General features: G+C 44.6%; 1 protein-coding gene across 1 annotated transcript; it reads left to right on the top strand.

The window, feature by feature from the left end:
- The first annotated feature begins 1,996 nt into the window (after window positions 1-1,996).
- Window positions 1,997-13,315, top strand: LOC126544275 (uncharacterized). Its single transcript, XM_050191532.3, has 5 exons — window positions 1,997-2,206; window positions 6,322-6,391; window positions 6,993-7,037; window positions 9,753-9,955; window positions 13,177-13,315. Exons 1-5 carry the CDS (start codon window positions 2,164-2,166, stop codon window positions 13,224-13,226), a joined length of 411 nt encoding a protein of 136 aa, XP_050047489.3. The 5' UTR covers window positions 1,997-2,163; the 3' UTR covers window positions 13,227-13,315.
- The last annotated feature ends 782 nt before the right edge of the window (window positions 13,316-14,097 follow it).

The following is a 14,097-nucleotide window of genomic DNA, read 5'->3' as shown; positions in this document are numbered from 1 at the left end:
CGTTAAATCCCTGCTGTCGACAAAGTGCCTTTTTGCTTTTTCTTCTTCTTCCACTGACTCCGTTAGTTTTATTTCGGGCGAGAAACTGAATGAAGACTCACGCAGAAACGTACCGCATCAAGTTAGGCTGCCCAGACGTTTTAACCAGAGAGGCTAGCAATACTATAAACGCATACAGGAATAAATGTTTGTTTTTCTCTTGGTGTTCAGCAACGTTTTTAACACATACAAGATTTGAAAGCGCATATCAATTTCCACGTTGCAAGTTGCTCGGGATCATTGCCTAGTCCACAGGGGAAGCGAGTCTTCAGGCTTGTTTTTCTGGCAACCGAAAGCGGGCTATCTTACAAAGGGTGTAACATCGTATACTTTCGAAGAAGTCCAGCCCGGCACAAGACACCTAAGTGGGGCCTCATCCTGACAAGGAATCGTCTTGAAGAGATCGCGCGGCTTGCCCAGCGAGCAGCATAACCGTGAAAAGCCGAGAAAGGTTGCTCGAACACTGGCGGAGATGTCACGCGACCATGCTACTACTACAACGCCGTCTTCGTCGGCGAAGAAGTGCCGCGCGCCGCCGCATACTGATGGCGAAGGAGGAGGGTAGGAACGGGGAGGAGAGGGCAAGTGGAGGAGGGGGCGCCTTTATGGATGGGCCCGGCGGCGCAGGAGCGACGTGCAGCACGCCCGAGCACTTCCGTTCCTGTCGCGGACAATCTTGACGACATTCGGAAGCCACCCTCTGTTTGCGCCGCTTGTACACGAGTGACATTTTCGGTGCCGCGCCGTTGAGCCAGCGCACAGGGCGGCGTTGTTCCCGGAGGAGCGGCGCGGAATCCAGCGACGCCGCTATTTAGAGAAGTCTCGCGTTAGAAAAACGGCCAAGAAAAAAAAAAAAAAAAGAACGACGCTAAAAGAGAGGCTGCAGGCGCGCGCATGTGTGCCAGGCGGGTCATGGAAATGATACGGCGCGGCCGCCGTTATACGTGCCCGGACTGTCGGTGGCTACACGCGCCCGATGACACGATAAGCGTTGCATGCCTTGTTCAGCGCCACAAACTAGACGTAATTCAAGGAGAATCCCAGCCGCGGTCGGCAACGTGCCTCTCATACCTGGCGTCTGAACGCGCCGGCGCTTTTGCTCGGATGGCGATGGAAATGCTTCCCTTAACTTTTCTCTCTTCTTTCACTCAGCACGTTGTGAGTGATCTCGCGTTCACGGTGGGATTCCAAAGCTGGCATTCTTACGGAGAGTGAGCTTTTTTTAATCTCAAGGCAACCGATGTCTCAGGAGGGCGAAGACAGGATTACACAGAGAGACACGGCGAAGAATAGCGAAAAGACGAAAAAAAAAAATGTGTTATGGGAAGGAGGGGAGTGAGGGACCACGAGTGTATACATGGTCGCATTGAAGAGGTGATCCGCAGTTTTCGTTGCACACACAGTTGATGGAAAATTTGATTCGGACGGTCTTAGAAGACATAAATGTGCGGCCCACTCAACCTAAATCTCTTGAATGCGACCCAAATATTGCATTCCTTGACTTTTCAAAGCAAAGTCGCTTCCTAAGGTCTTTGCACGGCCTTGCTACTGGTTGCAAGAGACAAATTAGGGGACCTACAAGCAAGCTTAAGAGGAGTAGAAAACAAAAACACAGCGGAGCTTGAATTTTTCTGTACCCAAAGTGGTTTGGATAGCCTATATCTATAATTCCCTATATATCAGAAACGGTATAGACAGAATTTTACCTTGCGACCAGTGCTTAGACAGGGTGATCAGAGAAGCGCTAAAGCGAGCAACCGAATACCCATTTTTGCTAAACAAACTGGATTCTTGATGTGAACAACACACAGAAGACGACGAAATTCACTCTTCAATATCTCTTTGGAGCTGCCTGTGCATGTCACCATATCTTGTTTTATTATTATTATTATTTTTTAATGTTTGAGAGCGAATAAAAGATCATGGACAGATACGCTCCGCATTTACAGGAAGGGTGTCGTAGAGAGTGTATGGAAGAGCGTTAGGGGCCGGTCCGGTCGCAAACAGAAGAGAAAGAAGCGTATCGCGACAGGCGTTCAGCGGGCGCTCCGTTGCAAGCTTGTCGGCGCCGAAATCGCCATGGACGTCTTCACCCGGTTGTCTACCTGACGAGCACGCTGGGGAATGAGCACCAAACAAGCCGCCTCAAGCAGTGCGCCCAGCACAGGTACAGGCTCAGCCTTGAAGGCCGTTTGCTTAATCGTTGGCACTTATTTCAGTGCGGAGCCTGAATGGCGCTAAATTGCCTGCAACAAACGTCGAAGCCGACGCGCACAGCCGTTTCGCTTCAGTGAAAGCAAATGTTCGACGTCGGAACAGATTTTCATTCAATTAATAGAGCTGGACCGGCAATAAGGGCAAAGACGTCACTAGCATCGCCCCATATCATTGGATGCTGCTCAAGTCAAATGCCGATTTCACAAAGCTTCTCTTTCGTAAGTGCTGTTTGCCATTGACCAGCCGACTCCGCTAATATGAGGTACGACACCAGGATTGGCTCAAATTTTCTTAGGAATAGTTTAAGCGTAAGCACATTTCTTGTGAATACGGGCCCTAGGCTTGTATTAACAAATCCCTCTTGCGCAAGAATGGTTCGTAAGGAAAAGTTTTAGCCTATCATATTGTTGAACATATTCTTGCAAAGCCACAAACTTGCACGCAAAGAATTCCATGAAATTACTTGTAATCAATGAAATTTGTTGTAGTTTTGTAATATAACGACTGCTTTTTTTATTCCGTAGCGCTCACTGTAATTATTTTTTTTTCAGTAACCAGTGACCTCTAGTCAGTTACTTTACTGACGAGACAGCTGGAACAGGTGACGCAGCTTTGAGCCCTTGAATTTAGCACGAACTACATATAGCAAGGCATGCAGTCGTGCCACACAATAGCCGTACCGATACGCACTCTGCGAGAGGCAACAGCATGCTCAGTATTTGTTTCTTCATCTTAATGGCAGGTCACTCTGCCTGTCTTGTAGGCACCGCATTCTGCATCTAGCGATGGTTGCACGACACTATGCGGAATGAGCACCACCGCGTCAGAACACTAGTGTTCATAAATTTAGACTTTGCTTTTTTTCCCTTATTCTTATTGGATATATGCCCAACTCTGTTGGCTGATTTTCCCGTCTAGCGGTAGTGCGTTACAACACCGCCCTTCCCTCCAGCACACAAATCTAGCGAGTTTTCAGTGTCGTTGCAGATGTCCTCACAAGAAAACGAGGGAAAATGATGAAAGGGAATTTTGAAAAGCAATTTATAGAGAAGATAACCACGTGTCAAGGGCTGTGCACAAGGCGCACTGAAAGAGCCAGGTCAGCTCGTTCTATTTACACTATTTAACAAGGTTAATAAAAGGTTAATAAATCATCATCTGCCTATTTTATGTCCACTGCAGGACGAAGGCCTCTCCATGCAATCTCCAATTACCCCTGTCCTGCGCCAAAGGATTCCAACTTGCGCCTGCGAATTTCCCAATTTCATCACCCTACTTAGTTCTCTGCCGTCCTCAACTGCGCTTCCCTTCTCTTGGCACCCTTTCTGAAACGCTAATGGTCTACCGGTTATATATCCTACGCATTACATGGCCTGCCAAGCTCTATCTTTTTTCTCTTAATGTCAATCATAATATTGGCTATTCCCGTTTGCTCTCTGATCGACACCACTCTCTTACTATCTCGTAACGTTACGCCTAACATTTTTCGTTCCATCGCTTTTTGCGAGGTCCTTAACTTGTTCTCGAGCTTCTTTGTCAACCTCCAAGTTTCAGCCACATATGTTAGCACCGGTAAAATGCACTGATTATGCACCTTCTTTTTCAATGATAATGGTAATCTTCCAGTCAGAATCTGACAATGTCTGTCATTTGCACTCCAACCCATTTTTTATTCTTCTGTAAATTTCCTTCTCATGGTCAGGGTTCCCTGTGATTAATTGACTTAGGTAAAGTTACTCCTTCACAGACTCTAGAGGATGGCTGGCGATCTTGAACTGTTTGCATAATGTTTGCATTCTTCCAGTTTTCTGGGACCCTTGCAGTCAATAGACACTTCGTATAGAGAGCCGCCAGTTTTCCTAGCATTATGTCTCCTCCATCTTTGATTAAATCGATCGTTATCCCATCCTCTCCTGCCACTTTTCCCCGTTTCATGCCTTGCAAGGCCCTTCTGATCTCATCTCTAGTTATAGGAGGAGTTTCTGTATACTGTTCATTATTGTTTCGAATAGAGTACTCCTGAGTCCTCTGGGCGTTGTACAGGTCAGTATAGAATTCTTCCGCTGCCTTTATTATACCTTCGAGATTGCTGATGATATTAGCCTGCTTATCTTTCAGTGCATACATCTTGGTTTGTTCTATGCCAAGTTTCCTTCTCACCGATTTCATGCTGCGTGCATTTTTTACTGCTTCCTCAGTCTTTCTCACGTTATAATTTCGAATATCCCTTACATTTTCCTTGTTGATCAGTTTGGACAGTTCCGCAAATCCTCTCTTATCTCTTGAGTTGGACACTTTCATTCTTTGTCGTTTCTTTATTAAGTCCTTCGTTACTTGGGAGAGCCTACCTACTGGTTGCTTTGGTGCTTTACCTGCTACTTCAGCCGTTTCATTCATCACCTCAATGTCGTCTTCATCTCTCTGTTCTAAGGCTGCACATTTGTTTGCAAGCACCAGCCTGAATTTGTCTGCTTTTACCCTTACTGCGTCTAGGTTGGCCTCTTTCTTCTTGACTAATTTTACTCTTTCTCTCTTCATATTGAGGTAAATCCTAGACCTCACTAATCTATGATCATTGAATTTTATCCTTCCTAACACATCTACATGCTGCACTATGCTGGGATCGGCAGAAAGTACGAAATCTATTTCATTTCTTGTTTCTCTATTAGGGCTTTTAGGTCCATTTTTTTACAACGCTTCCCGAAGACGGTATTCATTATTCGGAGCTTATTCCTTTCCGCGAATTCTACCAGCATATAAATGTTAATAAATGTTGCGATTAAATTTACGTAAAAGCAATCGATTATAGTCACTAGTAATTGTGCAGTTGCTCTTGTGAGGCATGTAATTGGTCGCGGTAATCAATTAATTTTTGGAATGAAGTAATTTGAATTGTAGTCGGTAACCTTTCTTTTTTTTTGGCAACGTGTAAAATTCTGCAAAGACAACTGGTGAATGACACAATCACTTACAAAAAAGAAGCTTTGTGAATTCGGGTTATATGTTTTCGGGAGAAAAGCATGCACCTACTACACCGCCCACGGGGGCTGCACATGCAATAACTATATATGCCCACCTTGTATATTTATCCCACACCAACGCATCACTTACACGCGCCACATCATCATCGTTCTCTTAAATGCACAAGAAGCAGTACTACATAAGCGGTGGGATTATATACATCTAAAAAGAAAATCGCATATCTGCATTTTTTTACTTTGCAATCTCGGTGTTCGGTTGATTACACGCATCGTCTCGGATTTATCGGTCGGGGAAATCTTTAAGCCAGATTCTGTGCATTCAAGAATGTATTTGAGAAGGATCCTAGCATGAATGTGCTGCTGATGCGTACGTGCATAACAAGGCAACACATCGTCTGCTATAAAAGATGCGCTAACCGGGAAATTTATTTTATTTGGTGATGGTTCATACTTGACAAAACAGCGTTAAAATAGAGGAGGACAAAGAAATACAGGTACGTACACGAGCGCTGACTCACAAGTATATGCAGTTTACTCGTGAAAACCAAATACATGTGGTCTATACATTGAACAACTTGGCAAAGAAAAACTTCTGGTTTTCACAAATAAATTGTAGTTGAGAGAGTGCGCCTCCTTTTCTTTAGCCTCGTCTGTTTTAGCGTTGTTTTGTCAAGTAGGAGATGCAGCTTTATAACGAGGCCCATCGGCAACGTGCGAAGCCAATACTGAGCGAAAATTGCCTTCGGTCCCTTAAAACATTGACAACTGGTTGTTTAGGGATGCATTAAAGAAAGTAAGTATACAACTGGGCATTTCCAAGTGACTGGAAATGTATGAACTTATACATCAAACTAATATTCAGCAGTGAGAGCGTGTTGACAGAAATTAAATAAGAGTGTGTAACAGCGGGGCAGTTTTTCAAGGAGGTTATAAAGGACCCAGGCCGCCTAGTAAGCGAATTCGCATCATACCCGTTACTTATTTAGAAGCAAAATACAAATTACATTTTTCGTCTCTGATGATCACCGTCTCCTATATTCAGATGCAAAATTGTAATCCAATTTTCCGTATTTCACGATTACAGAGCCATGCAACATGAGTGATTACCAAACAGAAGAGCGCAATGAGGAACAATCCTACAGGGTCACGAAAAAGTAAGCCCAACGTTTCAACCTCTACTGACGAAGCTTTAGCCAGCTAGTCACTTACGGCTCTCTATATATACGGCTCCCGACTAACTTAAACCCGGAGCGACCTCCGGCCCAGACATTATTCGACCATGGCATTACTCCTTTGAGCAATGATTCAGTAAGAAGCTAGAGAACCCGAGTCCCTAAGTATGCACTAGTGTTTTCTTATGTAAGCGATTGCCGAAGTGATTGTCTCGTTGTCGCGCCGATCCCTCTAATGAATGGTGGGAGCCTGAACGCCGGCTGTTGTGAGTGTGCGCTTACGTAAGATAGCTTTTGTGGATACGGACTCTAAGTATTTTCTCTGCCACAGTAAAATTTCGTATTTTGTGATATTTCTTCTTTCTCTTTTCTTGTTACAAAAACAGTAACAACGAAAGCCGCCCAAGATAGCTGTGTTGATTCAGGATCGCTGTTGTACAGATAGAGTGGAGGCCAACTTTTTACTAAGACCGGTGGCCAATTCGCAATTCTAGAAGCCTTCAGCTAGCCCATTACTTTAACAAAGTGATCTCGCGAAGTTTGTAATTCTTGGCGCATTTTTTTTTTTTTTTTTTGTTTCCAGAGCGGACATTCGCTTTAACATGATGACTTTCAGGTACAAAAAGCGGTAAGTGCAACGAGCGTGAACTTAGGGTGCTGCCACTTTTGAGCTGCTTGGTTTTATAACCGCGAATAGCGCAAGCTGGTCGATAGGGTCGCATAAGAGGTGCACGGGGCATGTACGTTAAATACAACAAATGCAGTGCGAAAATATAGAAGCAAGCTTAGCTTCACGATGTGATGTAAGTCGACACATCCCACAATGGTTGCAGCGCATCCTGCGAGGTTTTCATTGTTTCTTTTGTTTTCTTTACATATAAGCAGTGGCCGTTGACGTAACTTTAGCAATTGTTTGTAAGTATAGCGGTGATAAATTTGTTTGCTTTGGTACCTGTGCAAAATAAAACTAAATATGCGGGCAAACCCACGCAGCAAAGAGATGAGTGCAAACCCACCCATGAATAGGTATGCCTGAATTAATTACCATCGCTTTATACTGAATTTATAGGACAGCGCTGTTTTTTTTTTCACAGTGAGATGACTCAAGCTAAATTTACCAAATATTTAGACAGAAGCAGTAAAAGAAAAATTAAGCCGTCAACAACTAAACTAGCATTGCTTCATACATGCTTTACTTCTAAGCCTCGCAGTTTCGAACAACTTTAACACAAACACAAATTCTAGCTTAAAAGAGGTGTTTCTGGTAATGTATATTGCAGATTCGGGTGTGATTGAGATACTGGTATGATTTGTTTGTGATCATGATATTTTTATTGTGTTTGTTAAGTTGGTACATGCAATGATGCGTTTGCAGAGTGGATGATAACTATATTATTAGTTCGACAGGTACATATTTTTTTCGAAACAAAATAGCCTGCCACATGGCATGTAGAAACATCTTGCATTGCAGAATGCAGTGGAGTTCCCTTCTTTTATTGTGGTAATGGTGTTGCGCTGCCGAGCACGGAGTCGCGGGTGTGAATCCGGCCGCGGCAGTCGCACTTCAATTGGGTGCAACGTGTGCGTTAAAGAACCCCAGGTGGTCGAAATTAATCCGGTGTCCGCCACCATGGCGCGCCTCATAATCGTATCGTGGTTATGGCGCGTTCAACCCAATGTTTTTTTCTCTCTCTCTTCTAATCACGGGCAAGCAGCGATACACTCGTATTACTTATCATTTTTTATATTACTCTCTTGACATATCAACAGACCGCTTTACGCACTAAACCAGGCAACTGAGGTCTAGGCGCTCCGTGCACGACCTTTGTACAGAACTTGTGCACATTTTATTTGCACGCTTTTGCCTAATGCATGTAACTTGTAGCCAGTCGTGTCCATTGACGAAGCAGCGTGACAGTGAGGGGAATTGAAACAGAATCCCTTCATCCCTCTGGTCCTGCCGTCACGATATGTCTATGCTGTCGAAACGGTGCAGATACGAGAAGACTAAATACGAGCATATCGTCGTAGCGTGCGTTGAAAAAAAAAAAAAAAAAAAAAAAAACCTTATTATCAACACACGCGCTTCGCCAGTGTAGTGTTGGCCTTCATGTATAAGCCTGCATTCGCATGGGTCTTTGGGGGGAGGGGGGGGGGGGGGGCTCACTTCGGCTCACGGCTGCCATTGAATCATGGCAACTGTTATTCCGGCATTTTCGGTTCTTTTTATTTTGTTTGCTGGACGCTCTCTTCTGGCTGTTTTAAAGCCTTCGCTGGTAACACAGCCTATTAATACAGCCAAGCGGAGATATGCTGTTCTTGCATTGTAATAATGCAAAGTGAGTGCCGCAATCAACATGTAACTGTGAAATTGCGGTCAAAGACATAGTCAAAGGAAAAAGGAAGAGTCATCTTGGTGAAGGTTTCCTTGCGTGTTTAAAAAAATACTAAGAGGCTAATTGGTTGATTTATGTACGTAACGTGGCAAAGCAACTCGGATGGCTAGGGGAAGTCTCGTAGTTAAAACCATCTAATTAATGTTTTATTTGATTGCTTCGGGGAGTTTAATGTCCCAAAGCAATAAAAAAAATGAGGGTGGGTTTAGGGAAGGGGGGGGGGGGGGCTACGTGAGAGTTCATAGTGGAGGGCTCCATACTAATTTTAACCACGTACATCCACGTACGTTTAACCAAATCTCAGTAGACCAGCGTTCTTGCACTCCTACGACATCATAATTTAGTCTGCACGGCCGGTAATCTAATCCGCGACCCCGTCATCAGCATTAGAACGCCACAAAGCCACTACGGTGGGGCTACGAAAGATCAGAGACTTCGCTTTTTCTCTTGACTCAGTTGGTGTAAGATGCCGCGACCATTTGGCATAGGTCAAAGACTCCTCATGGTACATGGACTCCTGGGTTAAAAATTATAGCCTCCCCCTTCCCACCCCATCTCCTCAATTAAAATAACTGGAATGGAAATAATAAAGAAATAGAATAAACACAACATAGTTATTCTTCAATTTCTAATTGTTGACGTTTGTTTCATGTGGTAGCGTATCGCCTTGCTGCGCTCTTGTCTATTTGTGTAGAACCCATTCCAGTGGGCTATAATACCTCGTTAAGCACAAAGATTGCCCGCGCCTATTTCGGTATCCTACAAAGTTCACGCCATCTAAGCAACTTCTTTACTGCGCATTAACCTACTTTTCTTCAACAAGCCTCTCAGTCTAGTAGGTTCTTGGCTGCTACTTCCGCTCACCGGGCAGAAAAAAATAAAGAACTGAATTGAAAAATGAAGGCAAAACTCTGGTCGCTTCTAATCGTAGGCGCTGATTGTTTCAGAAACGAGGTGGAAGGCCCGCCCAGCCAATCGATAGCCCCGGCCAGTCAGATCCAGGCTCAGCTCGAGGACGGCGCCGAGCCATTGTGGTTCCCCTGGCTGCGGTCGCCAATGCAAGTGCTCCTGTTCCTCGTCTCCGGCCTGCTCCACTTCGCCATGGGGCTCATCGTGGCGCGCTCTTTCCTGATGCCGCACTTCGACGACGGTACGTGCCTCCCAGTGGCTTCGCAATTCCACCCACACGGCTTCCTCGGAGGAGCAGGCAGCTTCTTACCACGAAACACTACAAAGTATAGCTGTTTAGGCCGTTTGGTACCTAAGTACGCTTTAAAAACAGTATAAAAATACACAGACACAAAAGAAAGAAAAAAGAGAGTGGCACTCGTGTTGCTTCCTTTCTTATAGCTGCAATACGACGAGTGTCTCAGCGAACCGTTCCTACGTGCCACTACTTTAACAGAAGGAAAAACATTACGCTACGCTGGTCCGGGAGCAAATCGCGATACCGAAAGAGGCGCCGTGGGAGGAACTAGGGTTTGTCTAGTCGAGCGCACACAAATGATTCGCGGCCGTCAGTGCGATCTGAAAAGGGCCTCGCCAACGCAGCGGTTGGTTCGCGGAGAAACTCGACGTTGGCTTAGCGCACGATGACGGTCGGGAGAGCAGAAGCTAGTGACTTGGAACCGCACAGGATGAGCGAGGCAAGAGATCGGTGAATGGCACACATGATAAGTGCAACAGACACAGGAGAATGTACGACGACTGGCGATGTCTTATATGCTTATATACATATAACCAAAGGCACGAGCAAATTGTACGCAACGTCAGAAGCGTTGATGGAAGACACCGGACCAGGAATAGGAGTGAGGAAAGCGTTTGTGTAGTGGTTTCAAGAGTCAGCTTGGTCGGAAAAGCTGCCGTATGAGCCCGATTTTGTGAAAGTGCGGTAGAAATATGCATCTGGCCGTTAGAGCGAGAGCCCATGTTGAAGCAAATGCGAATAATAATTTTGCAAAAGCAGATTAAAGCAGGATGGTAAAAGGAGGTAAAGCAGTCAATCTCGCAGAATATAAACGAGTGTTCAGTGTGAAAATCACGGAAGGAAGGCTACCTGAGACAAAACGACAGAAAACGAAGCTCGTAGTTCACCGAGAAAGTGTGCGGAGTCAGTAGAGAATAAACCTGGTGGTAGGCTAATAAAACATTTTGGCACGTAGTAACCCTGTGTTCATTTGTCATTCGGAGTGTTGTGAAGTGGTGTTCAGTATAGCGATATTTTAGTATGATACTTTACGCAGGAATATACGGTACCTTTTTGCGAAGTGAACCAAAAGCGTGTGTGGACAACAGGTCTCCAAGAGTAAAATAATAAAGTGGTGCAGTGAAATGCTTTAAAGGCATCGTCCTCGTCTTGAACGCGTAAATCGCACGAAACGTTTTTTTTTTTAGTAAAGTGAGCAGAATTGCGTCATTTATGTTTTGCCAAGGAAAGCTCAGTGACCACATAGAGTTATTGCACAGCGGATGACGCTGCAACATAAAGCACAAAAATAATTTCTCTGACTGAAAAGTGCGTATAGCGCCGAATATTCTATATCAATCATGAAACTGCGCGTGTAGCCTCTTAGAAACCTGAGTAAGGTACGAGCTCCAACCAAAGTCACTGTCAGAAGTCAAACCAAGACATTTTATGGAGCAGAAGTACATCAGTGCAATGCAGTTACAAGTCACGAGGTTGATAATAATGAGACTGTTAACAAACCATGCCCTGACTTTTGTACACACATTTTCAAGAGCATCAATTGCTCCTGAATAATGTTTAACACGAGACACTATAACTCTGTCATCCGTATATTAAAACAAGTGAGCTGTAACAACTTCAATGAAATGAGTATTAAATGATAGAGGACATAAAATCGAGGCGTGCAGTACACCTGCTTTAATTATGGGGCAGTCAATTTTAAGCTGTCCAATAGAATATCCTGCAGGAAGCTTCTAAGTAATGTACTCGTGTACGTGAACCATGGAAGCGTAATCTAGCAAGTCGCATTAGCAGTGTATTGTTCAAAATTTTCACAAATTCCTCTAACAGAATATGGATGCCTTTTCCTTGTACAAGAACGTACTGACAGGTTGATTAACTCACCGACCATCTGGCAAAGTAATCACGGTTCGAAGCACGCGTCCTAGAAGTGCGAGCCATTGGATAGGTTGGACGGCAATTTTCTAGAATATTACACGTAGCCCTCTTGAACAGAGCAAGGACTATCGCAGTCATCAGTTTCACTACATAGCACCCCACTTAGGTAAAATGAAGTGCTGCCTTCCGATGGGTGCGGAATGCGAAAGAGATTGTGTTCTGTGCTTCGAGTACACTGTAAATAAATCGAGGTGGTCGAAGTTTATCCGGAGCGCCAACAGTATCTTTTATATCGCGTGTGTTTGTTTAGGATGTTAAACCGCCAAATTAATTTATTTAACCAAGGCAATGAATTAGTAGAGGAAGCGTTTAGCCTTGCACCCGCGCCGGTCCTCCTTAAGGTTCGGAAGTAGAATATTGTATTTTAACGGACAATTTACAAAACGGAGAGCCAGAAGCAGTTTATGTGCCTGTCCGAGGGCAACACGGCTAAGTGAACGGGACAAGTAATCTGTAGATATTCGGGAAAATACCTGCTTACTTGTAGCAGACAGACCTTCTGTAGCAGACAGACCTTCTGGAAGCGTTCAAAATTTCTTGAGGCAGTTGCGACAGCATTGCCTTTTCCTGAAGATCACACTGCGCGGGGGGGGGGGGGGGTAGCTAAGAGGCAATAAGCTCTAACTCGAATAAACTGCTAATCCTGCGGCAAAAATATCCACAGTACGCTTCAGTTAAGTTCAGTTGAACTTGAGGTAATTGCCGTGAAATTGCTTCAGGCATTGAATTCATTGCACATATTTTTTTCCGCCTTCTGTTCCCTTCAGCAGTGTAAGGAGAAAATCAAAGTTGTTTTGCTACAGAGATACAACTGTTAGGTTGTTTGTTTGGGAAGCTTACGTCTCCCCCTGTGCTGACCGAGTAAGACAAGGCAGCTGTGCGAGCCGTTGCTTTTAGGAGCTAAAAAATTGAGATTGGGAACTTATTGTTCATCCGCCGTGGTGGCTTAATGCTTATGGCGCTGAGCTGCTAAACACAAGGTCGTGGGTCCGATTCCCTCCTGCGGAGGCCTCATTTCGATGGCGCGAAATGCAAAAAACACCCGTGTACCGTACACTGGGTGTACGTTAAAGAGCCCAAGGTAGTAAAAATTACCCCCCCTCCCCCCCTTACGGCGTGCCTCCTAATCATATCGTTGTTTTGGCACGCGAAACCCCAAAATGTATTTTGTAAGCTTTTGTTAAGAGTGATAACGCGAAGTACCTCATTTTGCTTTTTGATTCTAGTGTCATCGCAGATGGCATCACCACCAGACAGTCCGCCGCCTAACGGATGAGACCTGAGCGCGCAAGGGGGAACTGCATGGCGTCTCGAATGGTGCAAATTCTTCACATAATGACACGAAAAAGGGGGAAAAAGAAAAGTAATACGAAATCAATAAGCCCAATAAAGTTGCCTCCGTGGTCATATTTTTGATAACTTATGTTCCAGCACGGAATTATATACGCACTGCAGATGGCTCAAGAATTAATGCAAATTCAAATTCGTTTATAATCTACACTGGGCGTAATTAGCTTCCGTTGTTCGCCGAAGCCATCGCAGATACGTCGGGAGAATGAACAAGGCACAATGTAAGGTACAGATGTGCCATGACATTCAGCTGTGTAGCTATGCTTCACAAACAATAATCTATTCTTTCATACGGACACCAAGCAGAATTGCACATTTAAGCTGAACCGAAGTCTGAAAGCTTTTTAGCCGCATACCGCGTTCGCTAATAAAGCTGTATATCAGTGGTGCACCACTACGAAGGAAACCTGGCGAACTCGAGTGCTTGCTTCAAGTGTCTGGAAAGTTTAATAGGGCTAAAAGCTCAAAATCAACCAAAAGCGATAAGTCCAATTCTAATGCTGTTAATTCCTTGCTTCGAAGCACGTTTTCTTCAAGTCATGACTACCAGAAATAAGTTGTTAGAGGACGGACAGGTCAATGCCTGAGACAGTGCGTTCTCACCTGCTGCTCTGCAGTGAAAAAGGGGAACTCGTGTGAAACAAAGGGTATGTAGGATGTCCTACGAGGAACTGCTAGAAGTCTTAACTCCATCAAAGTTAAAACAATAAAAAAAAGCTTTTCTAAAGCTGACTCAACAGCCATCCTGCTCTTAGCTCATAGCGTCCACGCATTCTATTACACTCGCGCTCTTCACT

The sequence above is a fragment of the Dermacentor andersoni genome, chromosome 1 (genome assembly GCF_023375885.2).
Source record: "Dermacentor andersoni chromosome 1, qqDerAnde1_hic_scaffold, whole genome shotgun sequence".
Lineage (NCBI taxonomy): Eukaryota > Metazoa > Arthropoda > Arachnida > Ixodida > Ixodidae > Dermacentor > Dermacentor andersoni.
This window is presented reverse-complemented; position numbering and strand designations above follow the sequence as displayed.